A 23,432-nucleotide genomic window follows, 5' to 3' on the forward strand; every position below is an offset into this window, starting at 1 on the left:
AAAATGTCACCGTTTTGGTCAATGAAAATATTCATGTTGAATTACCTTTCCGGGCTATTCGGATGCAGTTTATTCTGGTTTCCTGAAAAAAAAGAGAGAATACAGAGATCAGAGGTGGGACATTGCCAATGCTTTGCATCCTGTAGAATGCAGGTAGTAACGATGCACCTAGCATTATATATTATTTTGGCTGAACCATAATGAAAATTGTATTTTGAAAATAAAATCACAAATAAAATGATTTTCAACAGATGAAAATAAGACAAACATTCACTGTAGGATTTTCTTAGATCTTTAGGGACCAGCACATTGGATTGAAAGACACTCAAAATAGAGCCCCATGAGTGGAATACTGAGGAGGCAGTCAATCAGCTAAAATGATAGTCACTTATAAAGATATGACACCAGTGAATGTCAAACAATATGAAAGCCAAGAGCTGAGGTGAAGTGTTTAAAGAGAGAAAGGAAGATTTGATGAAAGGGAAATTAACTGAATTGTGAAGATGGCCCTGGACCAATATGCCGCTATAAAAAATGAATTAATTTCCTTCAAATTTCAGCTGATGACATCTTGATGTTATGAAAAGGATCTTTGTCAAACAACACTAATGAGAATTAAGACCCTAATCCAATTCCGTCTTGCCACCTCGACGAAGAGATGCATTATCAAATTAAGATTTACAGATGCTAATTCAGGCCTTATGGGACAATTATGCAAATCTGCCCATCCGGAAGGGAGCAAGAGCCCTCCTCTCAAACTGCGGCTAAATTGCCTTTTTTAATTGAAAATCCATTTCAAGCTGACTTCTCCCTAAACCCACTCAAACCTATTGTGATGTTTTCTTCCTAAAAAAACAGACACGTAGCGAGGCATATTGAAGACACACACACAAGCGATCCACAAACAAACTGACTAAAACATTCACAAACATTCAGCTCTCTTTTTTTAGCATCAGTAAGCGCTATGGAAATGTAATTGCAGGATGCTTTGGACATTTAAATACAATGGGCTCTTAGAAGACTATCAAGACAGACAAAAAACTGACCATAAAAATACAGGGGTAATTCCTCACTGCATCAAGGCAATCATTTGCAGGAATCTATGCAGGAATCCCATGCTGATTTAACACTTACGGGCAAAACAAAATACATTTTTACGCTTACGTTTTTAAACTCTCGTAAGAACATTTCAGATGAACTCCATGTTCGCTCATTAGATGGTTCTCCAATCGAACGTGTCCCACATATAAATACTTTGGCTTGTGTGATAGTGACTGATCCCTGATTGTTGAGTCACTGTCGCAGGACTTAAACCCGCATCCTTCCACTCAATCAAAATCACGAAAGAGACCATGCCTAGCCTGGCTTTCCAAAAATCAAATCTGTCATTCCGGGTGACGGGGAATAAGACCGAGCAGACTTGGTTTACTACATTTGACAGAAACATTTGTAACGCAGAAAGTAGAGGTGATATATTGCAGCTCAAACCATCCATACTGGCACGTCGTTGGTCTGTATGTGGAAGGCAGGAGAGTGGAGTTTAATCGGTGATCTGGAGAGCAGAAACAGATAGCCCACATAGGGGACACTGATGCCCTGCCGCCCACACAAACTGTGCCAGTCATGCCAGAGGGGTTGGCAGCCCTGGCAGACACCGTTACTACAGTACACGCAGGTTAGCCTGTGTGAGTGTGCCATTAGGAGACGCAGTGGGTGTTGTGATTGAAATGGTTCCCATGCTGTGGTTTTCAAAGAGCCAATCAGAATGCACCATCTTTCAAGTGCCTCTTTACATGCATCAATCAAAGCAATTGCACACAGGCTTGACAGCAAACCTCCAGCTCATTAGCATGAGTAAATGCCAAATATTGTTAGTCTCCTTCACTTTTTAAATGTCTCTGCCAATGTTAATGAGGGCCACTTACAGCAGCAATGTTGGTCCTTAACAAAAGCTTATTTAGACCAAAATAAAACAGGTGTGATGCTGAGATGTAATTAACCAAACACAGAAAATTAAGGAACAAATTAGGAATAAATTAGGAATATAAGCACAGTACACCGTGTAAGACCTAAGCAAGAATACTGAACTCTACTCAGAAAAATACCAGATCATCAGAAATGCAGTGTATGCAGGGTGCTCAATGGAAGATTTAAATTAAAAATATATACTTATGCCTGGTGAGAAACACCATCAGTAGAGCGCTTTACCATGGTTCAACTGTCAAACCCATTTCTTGTCAGGCAGTGGAGCGGAGAACATGCAAGGGGGACTTCCTGAAGGTTAGTGCTCCCGAGTGGCGCAGCGGTGTAAGAGGTGCTAAAGGCGTCATTACAGACACTGGTTCGATTCTAGGCTGAATCACAACCGGCCATGATTGGGAGTCCCATAGGGCGGCGCACAATTGGCCAAGCGTTGTCCAGGTTTGGCCGGGGTAGGCCGTCATTGTAAATAAGAATTTGTTCTTAACTGAATTGCCTAGTTAAATAGAAAATAAAAGGTTAGTCATATTGTAGACTTGGGCCAAGGAATGAGGCAGGCCAAAAACCACCCAGGTAATAACCACCCAGGGGTGGCAGGTAACCTAGTGGTTAGAATGTTGGGCCAGTAACTGAAAGGTTGCTGCATTGAATTCTATGAGCTGACAAGGTAAAAATCTGTTGTTCTGCCCTGGAAAAAGGCAGTTAACCCATTGTTCCCCGTAGGCCGTCATTGTAAATAAGAATTTGTTTAAACTGACTTTCTTGGTAAAACATTTTTTTTTAAACAACCTCGGCCTAAAATACAAGTCCAGAACATTTTAACAGCTCTCCCTGCTAATTTGAAACTATCTCAGATCACCTAAGTACTGCTGTAGTCAAGTGATAACCTTCAAATAAATGTCAACCAAATCACTACGAGGTTACTGTTCCTTATAGAACTACCATGCATTCTCAAACAAATCAGGTACCCCATGACATTGCTGGTAGCATAGCAAGCTAGGGGAATAGTCATAAAATGAACGAAGCTATCCAGCCGACAGTCCCTTCGAAAAGTATTCAGAACCCTTGACTTTTTCCACATTTTGTTAGGTTAAAATCCTTATTCTAAAATTGATTCAATAGTTGTTTTTTTCTCATCAAAATACACACAATACCTCATAATGAAATAGAAAAATCAAGTTATTTAAAAAATGTAAACAGAAATATTACATTTACATAAGTATTCAGACCCTTTACTCAGCACTTTGTTGAAAAACCTTCGGCAGCAATTACAGCCTCGAGTCTTCTTGGCTATGAAGCTACATTTACATTTACGTCATTTAGCAGACGCTCTTATCCAGAGCGACTTACAAATTGGAAAGTTCATACATATTCATCCTGGTCCCCCCGTGGGGAATGAACCCACAACCCTGGCATTGCAAGCGCCATGCTCTACCAACTGAGCCACACGGGACCACGCTAGAAGCGTGGCACACCTGTATTTGGGGAGTTTCTCCCATTCTTCTCTGTAGATCCGCTCAAGCTCTCTCAGGTTGGATGGGGAGCAGTGCTGCTAGGCTATTTTCAGGTCTCTCCAGAGATGTTCGATCAGGTTCAAGTCCAGGCTCTGGCTGGGCCACTCAAGGACATACTGAGACTTGTCCCAGAAGCCACTCCTGCGTTGTGTTGGCTGTGTGCTTAGGGTCGGTGTCTTGTTTGAAGGTCAACCTCCGCCCCAGTCTGAGGTCCTGAGCACTCTGGAGCAGGTTTTCATCAAAGGTCTCTCTGTACTGTGCTCCGTTTATCTTTGCCTAGATCCTGACTAGTCTTCCAGTCGCTGCTGCTGAAAAACACCCCCACAGCATGATGCTGTCACCACCATGCTTCACCTTAGGGATGGTGCCAGGTTTCCTCCAGACGTGACGCTTGACATTCAAGCCAAATAGTTCAATCTTGGTTTCATCAGACAAAATAATCTTGTTTCTCATGGTCTGAGAGTCTTTAGGTGCTATTTGGCAAACTCCAAGCGGGCTGTCATTTGCCTTTTACTGAGGAGTGGCTTCCGTCTGGCCACTACCATAAAGGCCTGATTGGTGAAGTGCTGCAGAGATGGTTGTCCTTCTGGAAGCTTCTCCCATCTACACAGAGGAACTCCAGAGCTCTGTCAGAGTTCCCATCGGGTTATTGGTCACCTCCCTGACCAAGGCCCTTCTCCAACGATTCCTCAGTTTGGCTAGGATGCCAGCTCCAAAATTCTTCCATTTAAGAATGATAGAGGCCACTGTCTTCTTGGGGACCTAAAATGCTGCTGAAATGTTTTGGTACCCTTCCCCAGATTTGTTCCTCAACACAATCCTGTCTCTGAGCTCTACGGACAATTCCTTCGACCTCATGGTTTGGTTTTTGCTCTGACATGCCCTGTCAACTGTGGGACCTTATATAGACAGGTGTATGCCTTTCCAAATCATGTCCAATCAACTGAATTTACCATAGGTGGACTCCAATCAAGTTGTAGAAACATCTCAAGGATGATAAAAGGAAACAGGATGCACCTGAGTTCAATTTAGAGTCTCACAGCATAAAGTCTGAATACATACAGTGGGGAGAACAAGTATTTGATACACTGCCGATTTTGCAGGTTTTCCTACTTACAAAGCATGTAGAGGTCTGTCATTTTTATCATAGGTACACTTCAACTGTGAGAGACGGAATCTAAAACAAAAATCCAGAAAATCACATTGTATGATTTTTAAGTAATTAATTTGCATTTTATTGCATGACATAAGTATTTGATCACCTACCAACCAGTAAGAATTCCGGCTCTCACAGACCTGTTAGTTTTTCTTTAAGAAGCCCTCCTGTTCTCCACTCATTACCTGTATTAACTGCACCTGTTTGAACTCGTTACCTGTATAAAAGACACCTGCCACACACTCAATCAAACAGACTCCAACCTCTCCACAATGGCCAAACCAGAAGCTGTGTAAGGACATCAGGGATAAATTGTAGACCTGTACAAGGCTGGATGGGCTACAGGACAATAGCCAAGCAGCTTGGTGAGAAGGCAACAACTGTTGGCACAATTATTAGGAAATGGAAGAAGTTCAAGATGACGGTCAATCACCCTCGGTCTGGGGCTCCATGCAAGATCTCACCTCGTGGGGCATCAATGATCATGAGAAATGTGAGGGATCAGCCCAAACTACACGGCAGGACTGGTCAATGACCTGAAGAGAGCTGGGACCACAGGTCTCAAAGAAAACCATTAGTAACACACTACGCCGTCATGGATTAAAATCCTGCAGCGCACGCAAGGTCCCCCTGCTCAAGCCGCATGTCCAGGCCCGTCTTGAAGTTTGCCAATGACCTCTGGATGATCCAGAGGAGGAATGGGCAGAAGGTCATTTTGGTCTGATGAGACAAAAATAGAGCTTTTTGCTCTAAACTCCACTCGCCGTGTTTGGAGGAATAGAAGGATGAGTACAACCCCAAGAACACCCATCCCAACCGTGAAGCATGGAGGTGGAAACATCATTCTTTGGGGATGCTTTTCTGCAAAGGGACAGGACGACTGCACCGTATTGAGGGGAGGATGGGATGGGGCCATGTATCGCGAGATCTTGACCAACAACCTCCTTCCCTCAGTAAGAGCATTGAAGATGGGTCGTGGCTGGGTCTTCCAGCATGACAACGACCCGAAACACACAGCCAGGGCAACTAAGGAGTGCTCCGTAAGAAGCATCTCAAGGTCCTGGAGTGGCCTAGCCAGTCTCCAGACCTGAACCCAATAGAAAATCTTTGGAGGGAGCCGAAAGTCCGTATTGCCCAGCGACAGCCCGAAACCTGAAGGATCTGGAGAAGGTCTGTATGAGGAGGGGGGCCAAAATCCCTGCTGCAGTGTGTGCAAACCTGGTCAAGAACTACAGGAAACGTATTATCTCTGTAATTGCAAACTAAGGTTTCTGTACCAAATTTCAGTTCTGCTTTTCTTGATGTATCAAATACTTATGTCATGCAATAAAATGCAAATAATTACTTAAAAATCATACAATGTGATTTTCTGGATTTTTGTTTTAGATTCCTCTCTCACAGTTGAAGTGTACCTATGATAAAAAATTACAGACCTCTACATGCTTTGTAAGTAGGAAAACCTGCAAAATTGTCAGTGTATCAAATACTTGTTCTCCCCACTGTATGTATCTGTTTTTTATTTTAATATATATGCAAACATTTCTAAAAACTGTTTCATTTTGTCATTATGGGGGATTGGTCTAGATTGCTAATCCATTTTAGAAGAAGGCTGTAACATAACCAAATGTGTAAAAGTCAAGGGTCTGAATACTTTCCGAAGGCAATGTATATCCCATGAGTGACCCTGCCATAGACTTCTTCTGGCTTTACATTACACAGTGTAGCGGTATTGTTAGAGAGGGGTAAATATAAAGATTTTGCTCGGGAGCCAGGCAGGTATTAACCCTGACGAAAGGAAAAGAGTAGCATAGATGGAGTACCACTACCAGACACACACACATCAGCTGAATAGACTGCCTAGAGTGTAGCTGGTTTGCCAGATAGTCAGTGGAGAGAAAAAGACACCCCATATAAAACACACACCACAGCACAGGGGTAACCCAACTAATAATACCTCATACTATAATGGCGGAGCAATTTAACGGCAACTTCATAGAAACCATTGACGAGAAAGACCCAGTCATCAACATTAGAGGATTGCAATAATAAAATAGTCAATAGACCACACCACATCAAATACAGTTCAAATAACAATACACAATAAACTCGCAAGCAACCTCCCTTTAATAAAATGTCAACCCAAATATGTCTGGCAGGGCAATAATAGTCCAGCGACATTGAGCGTCAAAGGGAAGCGCATTGAAAAAAAGAAAGTCTTCTGCAGTGGAAAGCACTGGAGCGATAGAGGGAGAGAAGGAGAGGGGGGGGGTCTTAGCTGTTGACTTCAGGCTTGCAGTTGCACTGTCTGTCCGTCTGATGGTTTGTATGTCAAAGCTTCGCAACAGTGTTGCTACTAATCCATGCGATCAATAATCGGTTCGGTCCCAAAAGATAACAACCACGGCCTAGAGCGGAAACACCAATGATCGAGTTAAACACTTTACAAACTAAGCACGCTGAAAATAAACAAGTATTCTGCAGCATTGCGCACACACTTTCAAACTGCGGCGCCAACCGAGAGCTCCCCATACAGAGCCGGAAGAGCTACAGTTGGAAGTCGGAAGTTTACATACAACTTAGCCAAATACTTTTAAACTCAGTTTTTCACAATTCCTGACATTTAATCCTAGTGAAAATAGGATCACCACTTTACTTTAAGAATGTGTATTGTCTGAATAATAGTAGAGAGAATTATTTATTTCAGCTTTTATTTCTTTCATCACATTCCCAGTGGGTCAGAAGTTTACATACACTCAATTAGTATTTGGTTGCAGTGCCTTTAAATTGTGTAACTTGGGTCAAACGTTTCGGGTAGCCTTCCATAAGCTTCCCACAATAAGTTGGGTGAATTTTGGCCCATTACTCCTGACAGAGCTCGTGAAACTGAGTTAGGTTTGTAGGCCTCCTTGCTCGCACACGCTTTTTCAGTTCTGCCCACACATTTTCTATAGGATTGAGGTCAGGGCTTTGTGATGGCCACTCCAAAACCTTGACTTTGTTATCCTTAAACCATTTTGTCACAACTTCGGAAGTATGCTTGGGGTCTTTGTCCATTTGGAAGACCCATTTGCGACCAAGCTTTAACTTCCTGACTGATGTCTTGAGATGTTTCTTCAATATATACACATACTTTTCCATCCTCATGATGCCATACAGCTCCAATTGACTCAAATTCTGTCAATTAGCCTATCAGAAGCTTCTAAAGCCATGACATCATTTTCTGGAATTGTCCAAGCTGTTTAAAGGCACAGTATGTAATCTTCTGACCCACTGGAAGTGTGATACAGTGAATTATAAGTGAAATAATCTGTCTGTAAACAATTGTTGGAAAAATTACTTGTGTCATGCAAAGTAGATGTCCTAACCGACTTGCCAAAACTATAGTTTGTTATCAAGAAATTTGTGGAGTGGTTGAATAACAAGTTTTAGGGGGTGCGCTAGAGAGCGTGCTATGGAGTAGATGTGCTTTGTTAGAGCTCCTCTCAATTTTGAAATAAATTGATATTTATCTTCATCTCTCACAACCTATAACTTCAAACATTGTCTGGCAGTATGGCACCAAAAAAGGGGGCACCAAACAAGATCATTTGAAGGAGATAGACAACGAACCAATTTCAACATCGCCGACCCACGAGGAGTTAGCTGAAGATGCTAGCTCCCAAGACTTCCCCACAGAACCTACTCAAAGTGACCTACTGTCTGCTATAAACTCACTAAGCAAGAAGGTTGACACAAGGTTGGCTGATATCTCAAAGAGTATTGGGACTTTGACTGAAACTGTGAAGGTAACTAAGGGCAGGGTGAAACAGAGAAACAGTGTACAACGTTAAAAAAAATGACAACAAAACCCTGAAAGCCCGATTGGAAATGCTCGAGTCGCATTCAAGACGCCAGAACATCCGAATATTTGGGATCCAGGAGGACACTGAGAAAGGAAAACCCACGGAATTGGTCTCGGGGATGATAGTGGCATTGCTGGGGAGTGAACACTTCAAAACGGCCATCCTGATGGACCGCGCACACAGATTACAGGCAACGAAGCCGGCCAAGGGCGCGCCACCAAGGCCATTCATCGCACGGCTGCACTATCCCGAGACCAGGGATCTCATCCTCAAGCTGGCTAGTCAAAAGTTCCCCCTTAACTACAACGGAGCCAGGATGTCTTTCTACCCAGATCTTACTTTGGAGGTGAGGAACCAACGGAAAGAGTATGATGAGTTGCTCAAGAAATGCAGGGCGGCCAACAAGTGACAATCGATGGACCAACACGTACGTTTGACAACCCAAAAGAGGCCGATCTGTTCTTGTCAAGCAAGCTCCCTGGCTGAGAATACAGAATGGCTGTGTCGACCGGCTAAATTGCCAAATACAGGCCAGGAATGCGTTTGAATTTCCTGCCTATGTCTTTTCGATCAGAAGATCAGAAATTGGGACTTATATATGGGTGAGATGTTATGGCTTATATAGCATAGTTTAGCCTATCATGTTTTAGCGCCACTCACCCCCTAACGTGAGAGTTAAGTGTTATTTAATATTTGTTTATGTGCGGAGAATCTATAGATGACGAGTTAGTTCAAGCTGTATGTCTAGACACCCTAAGGTTTGTGTGTTAGCCAAGGAGTGCTTAGTTTGGGGAAGTCACTCAGTAAAGGGACAGGAGGGGGGATGAGGTCTGTGTTTTATGTTCGCATTTAATACAGGTGGCATGACAAGCTCCCGCACAGCAGGATGTTTTTCTTTTGGGTTTGGTATGACAGCAACAATTTGCTCTAAAATAAGAAATGCCACATAGTCACCGAGCACAGAGTAGACCTGGTGGAATAAAGATAGTCAGCTGGAAGTGTAATGGCTTAGGTCATGTCGTGAAACGAGCTAAGGTTTTTTCTCATCTTAAATCACTGGGCGCTGACATAGTGCTTCTTCAAGAAACTCATATTCAACGCTCCACTCAGGCCAAGCTACGAGTCGGCTGGATCGGTCAGATATACCAGTCTAATTTTGATGCAAAAGCGAGAGGGATAGCAATCCTGATAAGGAAAAACATTCCTTTCGTTTACTCATCCTCGATTTCAGATCCTAATGGTCGGTATATTATTGTGGCCGGTACACTGAAATTGAAACCAATAACCTTGGTCAATTTATATGGACCCAACTTCGATGATCCCATAATTTTTTCAAAGGGTATTTAAGGCCATACCAAATATCTCAGATTCAAGTTTTATTGCTGAAGGTGACTTTAACTGTACGTTAGATCATCTTTTAGATAAACAGCTATCAAGGTCACTTCAACAATCAAATGCCAGTGTCTGTCTAAATACATTGATGACAAACCTTAACATTGTCGATATTTGGAGACTGACGCACCCAACAGACAGGGATTATTCTTTCTTTTCAGCAGTTCATAAATCATATTCCAGAATTGACCATTTTTTTGTTGGACTCCAAACTAATTTCAGCAGCTGTGTCGGTTACCTATCACCCTGTTCTAATTACGGACAACTCTCCTCTGTCCATGGTGCTGAAACTCGACAACATGTCGAAAGGTCGGCGACCGTGGCGCTTAGACGCATACTTGTTGAAAGATGAGACTTGTTGTCAGTATTTGAAGGAGCAGATTGACTTTTTCCTCAGAGCTAACGACACGAGTGATGTTGACGAATCCACCCTTTGGGAATCTTTAAAGGCTGTGATTAGAGGATAGATTATTTCTTATACATCAGAGAGATAAACGCGCCAATACTAGGCTGAGAGAAATTGAAAGAGAGTTAGGGAACAGGATAACGTTTTTAGGACAAATTCCTCGAATGCAGTCCTTGAGAAGATCACAAAGTTGAAATATGAATACAATACCATCTTTTCGAAACGGGTGGGCTCTTTACTTGCTAGAAGGCAACAAAGTTATTTTGAACTGGGTGACAAACCACATAAATGATTAGCAAGACGGCTAAGGCATGTACAGGCATCTAGAGCTACTCACAAAATAAAAGGCAAGAAGGGTAAAATAGTAACAGATCCGCAGGATATTAATAAATGCTTTGCGCAATTTTACTCAGAGCTACAGTTGAAGTCGGAAATTTACATACACTTAGGTTGGAGTCATTAAAACTCGTTTTTCAACCACTCCACAAATGTCTTGTGAACAAACTATAGTTTTGGAAAGTCGATTAGCACATCTACTTTGTGCATGAAACAAGTCATTTTTCCAACTATTGTTTACAGACAGATTATTTCACTTATAATTCACTGTATCACAATTCCAGTGGGTCAGAAGTTTACATACACTAAGTTGACTCTGCCTTTAAACAGCTTGGAAAATTCCAGAAAATTATGTCATGGCTTTAAAAGCTTCCGATAGGCTAATTGACAAAATTTGAGACAAATGGAGGTGTACCTGTGGATGTATTTCAAGGCTTAACTTCAAACTCAGTGTCTACTTGCTTGACATCATGAGAAAATCATAAGAAATCCGCCAAGACCTCAGAAAAACAATTGTAGACCTCCACAAGTCTGGTTCATCCTTGGGAGCAGTTTCCAAACGCCTGAAGGTACCACTTTCATCTGTACAAACAATAGTACGCAAGTATAAACACCATGGGACCACACAGCCATCATACCGTTCAGGAAGGAGATGCGTTCTGTCTCCTAGAGATTAACGTACTTTGGCGCGAACAGTGCAAATCAATCCCTGTCACGGCCGTTAAAAGAAGAGGACCAAGGTGCAGCGTGGTGAGCGTACATTTTCTTTTATTTAATAAAAATGAAGCCGAACAATAAATACTACAAAAACAAACCATGAAGCTAAAGGCTATGTGCCCTAAACAAAGTCAACTTCCCACAAAGACAGGTGGAAAAAAGGGCTACCTAAGTATGGTTCTCAATCAGAGACAACGATAGACAGCTGCCTCTGATTGAGAACCACACCCGGCCAAACACAAAGAAATAGAAAACATAGAAATAAATAAACTAGAATGCCCACCCTAGTCACTCCCTGGCCTAACCAAAATAGAGAATAAAAGCCTCTCTATGGCCAGGGCGTGACAATCCCAGAACAACAGCAAAGGACCTTGTGAAGATGCTGGAGGAAACAGGTACAAAAGTATCTATATCCACAGTAAAACAGGTCCTATATTGATATAACCTGAAAGGCCGCTCAGCAAGGAAGAAGCCACTGCTCCAAAACCGCCATAAAAAAGCCAGATCACGGTTTGCAACTGCACATAGGGACAAAGATCATACTTTTTGGAGAAATGACCTCTGGTCTGATTAACAAAAATAGAACTGTTTGGCCATAATGACCATTGTTATGTTTGGAGGAAAAAGGGGGAGGCTTGCAAGCCGAAGAACAACATCCCAACCGTGAAGCACGGGGATGGCAGCATCATGTTGTGGTTGTGCTTTTCTGCAGGAGGGCCTGGTGCACTTCACAAAATAGATGGCATCATCAGGCTGGGAAATTAAGTGGATAATGGACAATGACCCCAAGCATACTTCCAAAGTTGTGGAAAAATTGCTTAATTATTGGAGTGGCCATCACAAAGCCCTGACCTAAATCCTATTAAACATTTGTGAAAAAGCGTGTGCCGAGCAAGGAGGCCTATAAACCTGACTCAGTTACACCAGCTCTGTCAGGAGGAATGGGCCAAAATTCACCCAACTTATTGTGGGAAGCTTGTGGAAGGCTACCCGCAACGTTTGACCCAAGTTAAACAATTTAAAGGCAATGCTACCAAATACTAATTGAGTGTATGTAAACTTCTGACCCACTGGGAATGTGATGAAAGAAATAAAAGCTGAAATAAATCATTCTCTCCAGTATTATTCTGACATTTCACATTCTTAAATTAAATTGGTGATCCTAACTGACCTAAGACATGGAATTTTTATTAGGATTAAATGTCAGGAATTGTGAAAAAACTGAGTTTAAATGTATTTGGCTAAGGTGTATGTAAACATCCGACTTCAACTGCATACTACAATTTGAGATGCCTTTTTAACGTAATATATCATGATCATAAAGTTGAGGCAGTGGTAATTGCTCTTGACTGCAGAAAAGGCGTTTGATCAGATTGAGTGGAAGTATATGATGTCGATTCTGGATCATTTCTGGTTTGGAAAGGAATTTATTAATTGGATAAGAATAATTTATGCACACCCAATGTGTGGTAACCAGTCAGGAAATGTCGCAGTCATTCTGCCTGTTCAAGGGCTGCCGACAGGTGTGCCCTATTTCGCCTTCTCTCTTCGCTATAGCCATGGAACCCTATGCTACTCTCATTCGTGCATGTGTCGATATAGCTCCGGTTAAAATAAAAGACACGCAGCACAAAATGTCCCTATATGCAGACAATGCTCTTTTGTTTTTATCCAAGCCTAAAACTTCTATTCCCCCCTTACTTAACTTCATAAATACATTCGGCTTCTTCTCTGGCTACAAGATAAACTGGCAAAAAAGTGAATTGATGCCGATGTCACGGCCTGTGGATATGCAATTTCTGTAATCGACCCCATTTAGAACAGTGATGGACACGTTCACAAGCCTTGGCATTGTAGTGACAAGAAAACTTGATCAGTTATTGAAAACGAATTGAGACATGACAATTTATCAGCTTAAACAAAATATAGATTTTTGGAAAACGCTGCCTATCTCCTTGGTTGGTCGTATAAACGCTATTAAAATGGTTGTCCTACCCAGGTTTCTTTACCTCTTCCAATGTCTACCCAATTTCATACCACAACGCTATTTTACGAAACTGGATTCAATAGTAATTCCATTTTTATGTGATAACAAGGCAGCCAGAATTTCATAGAAGCATTTATGTAAGTACAAGATAGAGGGGGGATTTGGCCTTCCTCACTTTAAACTGGAAAAGTTTACCTGGGATACGACAGAATGATATGCCTTCATGGCTTTTAATTGAGCAGGCCTCCTGTCAACGTTCCTCACTCCCTGCACAGAGCGCATCAGCAGTCAGAAAGGAGGACATAAAGATACAGTTGAAGTTGGAAGTTTACATACACTTAGGTTGGAGTCATTAAATCTCGTTTTTCGTTTTCTTTTTCTTTTTTATTACATGTTTATTATTTTCCAATAAATTAAAAATTAAAAAAGACAGCGATACAAACATTGACATTCATTGTACTGTTGAATGGGATGGCCAATTTAGAGGACAACACAAAACTTAACTCACACATACACAAAATAAAACTAAATCCTATTAGGTGGTACATATATAAGAAGACAGCATATAGTCATTACAAGCAGTGTATTGAGTGGAGTGCAGCACAGAGTAACAGCATTTCATCAACCTACTTATGAAAAAGGGACTAGACCATTTATCCAGTATCGGCTGCCTTATTTAGTAAAACATTGGACTTCTATTGGAGGTATTGTATCGAATCTTTTCCATATGTATTACATTTCCTAAATCCCGTACCCACATTTCAAAGGTAGGTACAGTCTCCAATTTCCAAAATTGCAATATGAGCCTTTTAGCTAATAGAGTACAAAGAGTACTTCCCCTCCTGGTTATTCCCATCAACTGTACCAAACAGAGCGATCAATGGGTCTGGGGCTATAACTCTATCAAAAGCTTTAGATAAGTAATCAAAAATGAGAGCCCAGTAAGCATGTAACTTAGGACATGTCCAAAATAAGTGGGTCAACGTCCCCTCATCCTGCTTGCACCTCTCACACAGTGGTGAGGTGTCCGGGAATATTGTATGCAGTTTCACTTTTGAGTAATGTAACCTGTGTATCACCTTAAACTGTACAAGGTTGTGTCTGGCATTCACTGAACTGTGGTTTATATTCCTGAGAGCTTCTACCCAGTCCTCATCTGAGAGCTTCTACCCAGTCCTCATTTGAGATTTCTGAACCAAGTTCTTGTTCCCAAGCCCTTTTAATAGTGTCTGTGGATACCCATATGTGGGCCTGTAGCACATCATACAGTCTAGAGGCCGACCCTTTTGAATGGGGTTTGGATCAGGCTATCTAATGTAGGATTATTTGGCTTAACGTCATACTGTGGGATATGTGTCCTTAAGAAATTCCTGATTTGGAGGAATCTGAAAAAATGTGTTGTTGGCATGTTAAATTTACCCTTAATTGTTGAAATGAAGCTAACTGACCATCATTGTATAAGTTACCAATTGTTGTGAGCCCCTTCTCCCTCCACTGTGAAAACACCATATCATCCAATGCAGGGTGGAAAGCATGTTTCAGGCAAATTGGGCTGTCAATGTATACAGTGGGTATGTTAAGCCTAATCTGGTTCCAGATCCTAAAAGTATGACAAATGACTGGATTAGAGACATAAGTGGCTTTTTTCACATATGCTGGACTATACAACAGTGTTTCACAAGCCTTGTTTCCATTAGATTTTTGAGCCGAGATGGAATCAAGCCGAGACTGGCTGGGGTTGGAGGGTGCAGCTCAATTAGCATTACCATTCTGGCAAGATGTTTTTTTTTTCTCCCAAGATGGCCAGCAGTCGGATGTCTGTTTTGTTTGTCTTGTCCCATGTATATATCGATTTTCTTCATATATATTTTGTATATCTTTTTTTATATTTTTAATCTCAATTTCCATCTACGGACTGAACATACAACCTGCCTCACCCGATGTGGTATGGATATGCTATTTTTCATACTTTAGAACCGGCACTCCCTACAGAAGCTAGTCAGCAACTAGCTACTAGTTAGTAGTCAGTTAGCCACAGCTAACGGTCATCACCGTTAACTCGGACATCTGCCAGCCTCAGCCCGGTCAATTCTTACCAGTCTGCACAGCGCGATATACACCCAGAGCATATCGGACTGCTTTTTCTCTGCCACATCTCCGGATTCATTCCTAATGCTTCTCTGAAACTTTACTCCGGATCATCACAGCTAGCTAGCTGCTATCCGAGTGGCTACTCCTGGCAAACGTCTCTGTCCCGAAGCAAGCACCAGTTAGCCTGGAGCTAGCCTCGAGCTAGGCCCATCTCCAAGCTAGCCGAAGAGATCCATCAGACAATTCCTTGGCTTCAATACCTCTTTTGGCAATTGGCCTGGACCCTTTGCTGCCGACACGGAGCCCCGCCGATCCATCACGACTGGTCTGCCGATATAACCGTCCGAGGGGGTTTCAACAGGCTCTTCTGTTGCGACGTCCCCCTGAGGCACATCTGCTAGCCTGCTAGCCCTGGACCCTATGATCACTCGGCTACACATGCCTCTCCCTAATGTCAATATGCCTTGTCTACTGCTGGTTAGTGATTTTTGTCTTATTTCACTGTAGAGCCTCCAGCCCTGCTCAATATGCCTTATGCCCAGCTCATTATGCCTTATGCCCTTTTGTTCCACCCCCCACAAATGCGGTGACCTCACATGGCTTAAATGGTGCCTCTAGAGACAAAACCTCATTATCATAACTGTTCAGAGGAGACTGTGTGAGCCTCAGGCCTGGAGGGAAGCATAAGTCCGCTACCCAAGAATAGTAAAGCCCCCTTTACTGGCTCAAATTGCCGACCAATCAGCATGTTAACAACACTTGGTAAAATTATATTTTACAGTAAACAAATTGACAACAGACTTTCAGCACACTTATAGGGAAGGACATTCAACAAGCACAGCACTTACACAAATGACTGATGATTGGCTGAGAGAAATTGATAATAAAAAGATTGTGGGGCTGTTTTGTTAGACTTCAGTGCGGCTTTTGACATTATCGATCATCGTCTGCTGCTGGAAAAACGTATCTGTTATGGCTTTAAACCCTCTGCTATACTGTGGATAAAGAGTTACATGTCTAACAGAACAGATAGGGTGTTCTTTAACTTCTTTGGGACTGGAGGGCAGTATTGAGTAGCTTGGATAAAAAGGTGCCCAGAGTAAACTGCCTGCTACTCAGTCCTAAAAGCTAGAATATGCATATTATTATTAGTATTGGATAGAAAACACTCTGAAGTTTCTAAAACTGTTTGAATGATGTCTGTGAGTATAACATAAATCATATGTTTGACTTTTGTTGACTCCACAATTTGGCGGGGAACTGTATGGGCTTCCTTTTGTGGCTGAACGCTGTTCTCAGATGATTGAATATTGTGCTTTTGCCGTAAAGCTTTTTTGAAATCTGACACAGCGGTTGCATTAAGAACAAGTTTATCTTTAATTCTATGTAAAACATGTATCTTTCATCAAAGTTTATGATGAGTATTTCTGTTATTTGATGTGGCTCTCTGCAATTTCTCCGGATATTTTGGAGGCATTTCTGAACATGGCGCCAATGTAAACTGAGGTTTTTGGATATAAATATGAACTTTATCGAACAAAACATATATGTATTGTGTAACATGATGTCCTATGAGTGTCATCTGATGAAGATTATCAAAGGTTAGTGATTCATTTTATCTCTATTTCTGCTTTTTGTGACTCCTGTCTTTGGCTGGAAAAATGGCTGTGTTTTGGCGGTGAACTAACAATCGTTTGTGGTGCTTTCGCTGTAAAGCCTTTTTGAAATCGGACACTGTGGTGGGATTAACAAGAAGTGTATCTTTAAAATGGTGTGAAAAACTTGTATGCTTGAGGAATTTTAATTAAGAGATTTCTGTTGTTTGAATTTGGCGCCCTGCACTTTCACTGGCTGTTGTCATATCGATCCCGTTAACGGTATTGCAACCCTAAAAAGTTAACAAAGAGCTGCAGTTAGGTTCAGAATGGGTGGCAAGGAATAAGTTAGTTCTAAATATTTCCAAAACTAAACGCATTGTATTTGCGACAAATCATTCACTAAACCCTAAACCTCAACTACATCTTGTAATGAATAATGTGGAAATTGATAAAGTTGATCAAAACATATTGATACAACAGTAGCTAAGATGGGGAGAAGACTGTCCATAATAAAGCCCTGCTCTGCCTTCCTAACAACACTATCAACAAGGCAGGACCTACAGGCCCTAATTTTGCTGCAACTAGACTACTGATCAGTAGTGTGGCCAGGTGCCACAAAGAGGGATTTAGGAAAATTGCGGTAGGCTCAGAACAGGGAAGCAGGGCTGACCCTTAAAAGTACACGGAGAGCTAACATTAATGATATTGTAGAGGTTTCAGGGGTTGTGTGGTGGATAGACGGTATGTGCCTGCGAGGTTTCTGTGTTTTCTGGCTGCCAGGACCACGGACAGCAATGGGAAGTATTCCCCAGATGCAGGTCCATGGACAGCTCAGGGGACACTGCCAGACAGCAGCAGAACAGCCACACCTGTCTCCAGTTGTAATTAGAGACTAAACGGCAGACAGATGAAACCAATCAGGGGCCTCTAATTAACCGCGCCCTGGGTTTGCTTTCTTTGTCTTTCCTTTGGTGAATGAGGAGGAGGCTATTGGTGAGACTGAGCATACAGTGGAGAAGGAGGTTTACCGGAATAAAGAAACTGAAGATTTCAACAAAGAGCGGACTCCAACGACCAAGATTGGAGGACCTTCCACTGGTGACGACGTATTTACCTTGTTTGTTTGAGTTTTAGTGAATCCTGCCGATACCTGATAAAAAAAATAAACTGTGTTGTTTTTATAAGAAGTGTTGACAAGCTGAATGTACCAAGCTGTCGGTTTAAACTACTAGCACACAGCTTAGACACCCATGCATACCCCACAAGACATGCCAACAGAGGTCTCCTCACAATCCCCAAGTCCAGAACAGACTATGGGAGGTGCACAGTACTACATAGAGCCATGAGTACATGGGGAACTCTATTCCACATCAGGTAACTGATACAAGTAGTAGATTCAGATTTAAAAAACAGGTAAAAAAAACACCTTATGGAACAGCGGGGACTGTGAAGAGATACAAAGGTACAGACATACGCATACATTATAATACATTATAGTATCCTATCCCCTTTTCACTTTCCCTTTAATACTGTTGTATGGTGGTATTATACATTTTGTGTGGTGTATTAATGTTATATGATGTACTTTGTTTTATATGTAATGTAAGTGCTTTAATGTGTTTGGACCCCATGAAGAGTAGCTGCTACCTTGGCACCAGCTAATGGGGATCCATAATAAATAAAAAATTAGGTGTTGGCTTAAATCTTCAACCTTTCCTACACTCTTAAAAATGCTTGGTTGTTTGGATGACCCAGTTGCTGGGTTGCAGATATTGGGTCACTTAGTTGGGTTGTTTTCTTTAAAAAAAGCCAGGTTGGGTTGTTGACACTGAGTTATTGATGCTGGGTTATTAAGATATGACCCAGCAGGTCAGATGAGAATACTGGGGGCGTGGCTTACTAAGGGTGTGGCTTTCAGATAGTTATTGTTGGCCACCTGTGAGAATAAATATTAAGGTTGAAAACTGACAGTTTTGTAGGTTCAATGAGGATTACAGACGTGTATGAGTTCCTTAATAACCTCTTTGGGATAGGGGGCAGTATTTTCACGTCCGGATGAAAAGCGTGCCCAAAGTAAACTGCCTGCTACTCAGGCCCAGAAGCTAGGATATGCATATAATTGGTAGATTTGGGTAGAAATCACTCTAAAGTTTCTAAAACTGTAAAGAAAATGTCTGTGAGTATAACATAACTTATTTGGCAGGCAAAACCCAGAGGATAAACCATCCAGGATTTTTTTTTTGTTGAGGTCACTGTGTTTTCTATTTGTTTTGTATGGGTAACTAGATTTGTGAGGCACCTGGATGCAGTTCCTATGGCTTCCACTAGATGTCAACAATCTTTATAAATTGGTTGATGTTTTTCCTTTGAGAAATGAAGAAGTACGGCTGTACTTTCTAAGTGTCAAGCCAAGTGAACTCTTCAGTTTGGTGCGCACGACCTGGAGCTCGCTCCACTTAGATTTTATCTGCTATTGAACACAGTATATTCCGTCTTAAATTGTATCGATTATTTACGTTTTAGGATACCTAAAGTTGGATTAAGAAAGTTGTTTGAAATGTTTGGACCAAGTTTACAGGTAACTTATTAGATCATTTGTAGTCATGTTGGGCGAGTTGGAACCGGTGTATTTCTGAATCAAACGCGCCAAATAAATTGACATTTTGGGGACATAAAGAAGGAATTTATCGAACAAAATGACCATTTGTGATGTTTCTGGGACATATTGGAGTGCCAACAGAAGAAGATCTTCAAAGGTAAGGCATGAATAGTATCGTTTTTTTTAACTTTCGTGTGGCACCTGCTTGGTTGAAATATGATTTTCATGTGTTTGTATGATGGGGCGCTGTCCTCAGATAATTGCATGGTTTGCTTTCGCCGTAAAGCCTTTTTGAAAGCTGACACGGTGGCTGGATTAACAGGAAGTTAAGCTTTATTTTGGTGTATTGCACTTGTGATTTTATGAAAGTTAAATATTTCGAATAATTTAATTTGAATTTCGCGCTCTGCAATTTCACCGGATGTTGTCTAGCTGTAACAGGTTGACCCTATGCAAATCCAAATGTTGGAATAGTTACCACTTTATTACTATATAATTGCATTCGGATGACTCTCATGGCTCTATATGTAATCAGCAATGTTAATATTATATTAGAATAGGTTACCATGTGAAAGGTTCCCCCTGTGTGACAATTTTTAGAACCCCAAATGCTTCTTCCAGTCTCCTTGACTTCTAAGAGTGTACAGTCGTGGCCAAAAGTTTTGAGAATGACACAAATATTAATTTCACAATGTCTGCTGCCTCCGTTTGTATGATGGCAATTTGCAAATATTCCAGAATGTTATGAAGAGTGATCAGATGAATTGCAATTAATTGCAAAGTCCCTCTTTGCCATGCAAATGAACTGAATCCCCAAAAAACATTTCCACTGCATTTCAACCATGCCACAAAAAGACCAGCTGACATCATGTCAGTGATTCTCTCGTTAACACAGGTGTGAGTGTTGACGAGGACAAGGCTGGAGATCACTCTGTCATGCTGATTGAGTTCGAATAACAGACTGGAAGCTTCAAAAGGAGGGTGGTGCTTGGAATCATTGTTATTCCTATGTCAGCCATGGTTAACTGCAAGGAAACACATGCCATCCTCATTGCTTTGCACAAAAAGGGCTTCACAGGCAAGGATATTGCTGCCAGTAAGATTGCACATCAATCAACCATTTATCGGATCATCAAGAACTTCAAGGAGATTGGTTCAATTGTTGTGAAAAGGCTTCAGGGCGCCTAAGAAAGTCCAGCAAGTGCCAGGACCGTCTCCTAAAGTTGATTCAGCTGCGGGATCGGGGCACCACCAGTACAGAGCTTGCTCAGGAATGGCAGCAGYCAGGTGTGAGTGCATCTGCACGCACAGTGAAGCGAAGACTTTTGGAGGATGGCCTGGTGTCAAGAAGGGCAGCAAAGAAGCCACTTCTCTCCAGTAAAAACATCAGGGACAGACTGATATTCTGCAAAAGGTACAGGGATTGGACTGCTGAGGACTGGGGTAAAGTCATTTTCTCTGATGAATCCCCTTTCCGATTGTTTGGGGCATCCGGAAAAAAGCTTGTCCGGACGCTACCATCAGTCCTGTGTTATGCCAACAGTAAAGCATCCTGAGACCATTCATGTGTGGGGTTGCTTCTCAGCCAAGGGAGTGGGCTCACTCACAATTTTGCCTAAGAACACAGCCATAAATAAAGAATGGTACCAACACATCCTCCGAGAGCAACTTCTCCCAACCATCCAGGAACAGTTTGGTGATGAACAATGCCTTTTCCAGCATGATGGAGCACCTTGCCATAAGGCAAAAGTCATAATTAAGCAGCACGGGGAACAAAACATCCACAATTTTGGTCCATGGCCAGGAAACTCACCAGACCTTAATCCCATTGAGAACTTGTAGTCAATCCTCAAGAGGCGGGTGGACAAACAAAAACCCACAAATTCTGACAAACTCCAAGCATTGATTATGCAAGAATGGGCTGCCATCAATCAGGAAGTTAATTGACAGCATGCCAGGGCGGATTGCAGAGGTCTTGAAAAAGAAGGGTCAACATTGCAAATATTGACTCTTTGCATCAACTTCATGTAATTGTCAATAAAAGCCTTTGACACTTATGTATTCCATAGTATTCCATAGTACCATCTGACAAAAATATCTAAAGACACTGAAGCAGCAAACTTTGTGAAAATGTATATGTGTCATGCTCAAAACTTTTGGACACGACTGTACATGAACTCTCTACCCCCTTTCCTCTGTATGAAGGGTATATAAGCCCAAGAATGTGATCTGGCATGAAGGGAGTGTGGATTCTCTGTGCCCATGGGGAGAGACCTGGAACTGGTATAGGGATCGCCTGACTGTGTAACTAATGTATACCCTTGTTGCCAGAATGGCCTTGGCTGGCAGAGCCACCTGGGGACTTAGGGCTGGGCCTTGTGATCGGGCACGTTGCCTCCGTTGTCCCGCCCGCTCCCAGCGCTGGAGTCTGTCCCGCCCGCTCCCAGCCAAAACAAAGCCCTAATCCCATCCGCCGGTAAAGTCAGATGCTACACTGTCTAATCCTGCCGCTTATTAACCCAGTTGTGTGAACTGCTCACGCTGCACTGCCCCTAGCATTTCTCCACTGGGCAGGAAAAACCCACCACCGCCACCGCTGGAGGAAGAGCTGCTTTGCTCTGGGCCCAAGACTAGAATGCACCCATTTATCAGACTTCCACCTAAAATACTCTACAATAACAAAGGTAACCTACCATATCATGCTAACCAGAGATTTGCAAAGAAAAGCCTTGCCCCGCTCTCTGAATATTTAAACGGAACATTTCTATCTCTGATCATCTGCACCTGTGTCCAATTATCCCTAAGTAATTGTCTCTGCCAGGTAGCGGGGTGATCCTGTAATGGCAGTTTGGACTGATAATGGGGCTTCCTTGGTGTATGATTGGGACTGCTGCAGCTTTCTTTGGGCAGGAGAGGAGCAGTGGAGTGAGAGAACAGGAACAGAGGATGGTGGTCTGGAATAAAGCCCTGCTGGATCAGGATCTTCCTCTACTGAGAATCCTATTAGTCACAGGGTTTAATGAGTCTCCACTGATTTGGAATAAAAGAGAGGAAAATGGAGTAGATAGAGGAGAAGAATGGAGGGAATGGAGGATAAGGCCAGTAGCAGAGGGATGGAAAGAGTGAGAGGGAAAGGACAGAGAATGGAAGGGGGATAATGTGGGGGGGGGGGGGGGGAAGAGTACCAGCTAATCACAGATTTACAAGCTGGAAGTAATGCGCACAAGAAATTCCCTGTCCTTGACACCCTTTGAATGCTGTGCATCGAATCAAAGCACTGGACACGTTCAGTAACATGGATTCCAGCTAGGGACCATGCCAATCCAGGCATTCCCTTCCAACAAGCGCATTTCACGCCACAAATATTTTCACATGGGGTACAAGCCTAAAGGAGGTAATTTCCCCTGCTCTTTCAAGCCTGGCATACATTATGGGAGATATACAGTGCCTTCGGAAAGTATTCAACCCCTTGACTTTTTCCACATGTATATAAAAATAAAAAAAACATCAATCTACACACAATACCCCATCATGACAAAGCAAAAACAGGTTTTTATAATTAAATTTATAAAGCAAAAAAAAATCACATTTACATACTGTAAGTATTTAGACCCTTTACTCAGTACTTTGTTAAAGGAACTTTGGCAGCGATTACAGCCTCGAGTCTTCTTGGGTATGACGCTACAAGCTCAATATTTGATTTGACACCTGTATATGGGGAGCTTCTCTCATGCTCCTGCAGATCCTCTCAAGCGCTGTCAGGTTGGATGGGGAGCGTTGCTGCACAGCTATTTTCAGGTCTCTCCAGAGATTT

At 42.2% G+C, this 23,432-nt stretch overlaps 1 protein-coding gene across 1 annotated transcript in view; it reads right to left on the reverse strand.

The window, feature by feature from the left end:
• The window catches only part of LOC112068237 (protein tyrosine phosphatase receptor type U), a 276,274-nt gene that overhangs the window by 106,874 nt on the left and 145,968 nt on the right, over window positions 1–23,432 (reverse strand). The window contains exon 12 of the mRNA XM_070438079.1: window positions 46–82. Within this exon, the coding sequence (XP_070294180.1) occupies window positions 46–82 (37 nt within the window). The remainder of the gene's footprint in view (window positions 1–45; window positions 83–23,432) is intronic.

The sequence above is a fragment of the Salvelinus sp. IW2-2015 genome, unplaced genomic scaffold (assembly GCF_002910315.2).
Source record: "Salvelinus sp. IW2-2015 unplaced genomic scaffold, ASM291031v2 Un_scaffold319, whole genome shotgun sequence".
NCBI classification, from domain to species: domain Eukaryota; kingdom Metazoa; phylum Chordata; class Actinopteri; order Salmoniformes; family Salmonidae; genus Salvelinus; species Salvelinus sp. IW2-2015.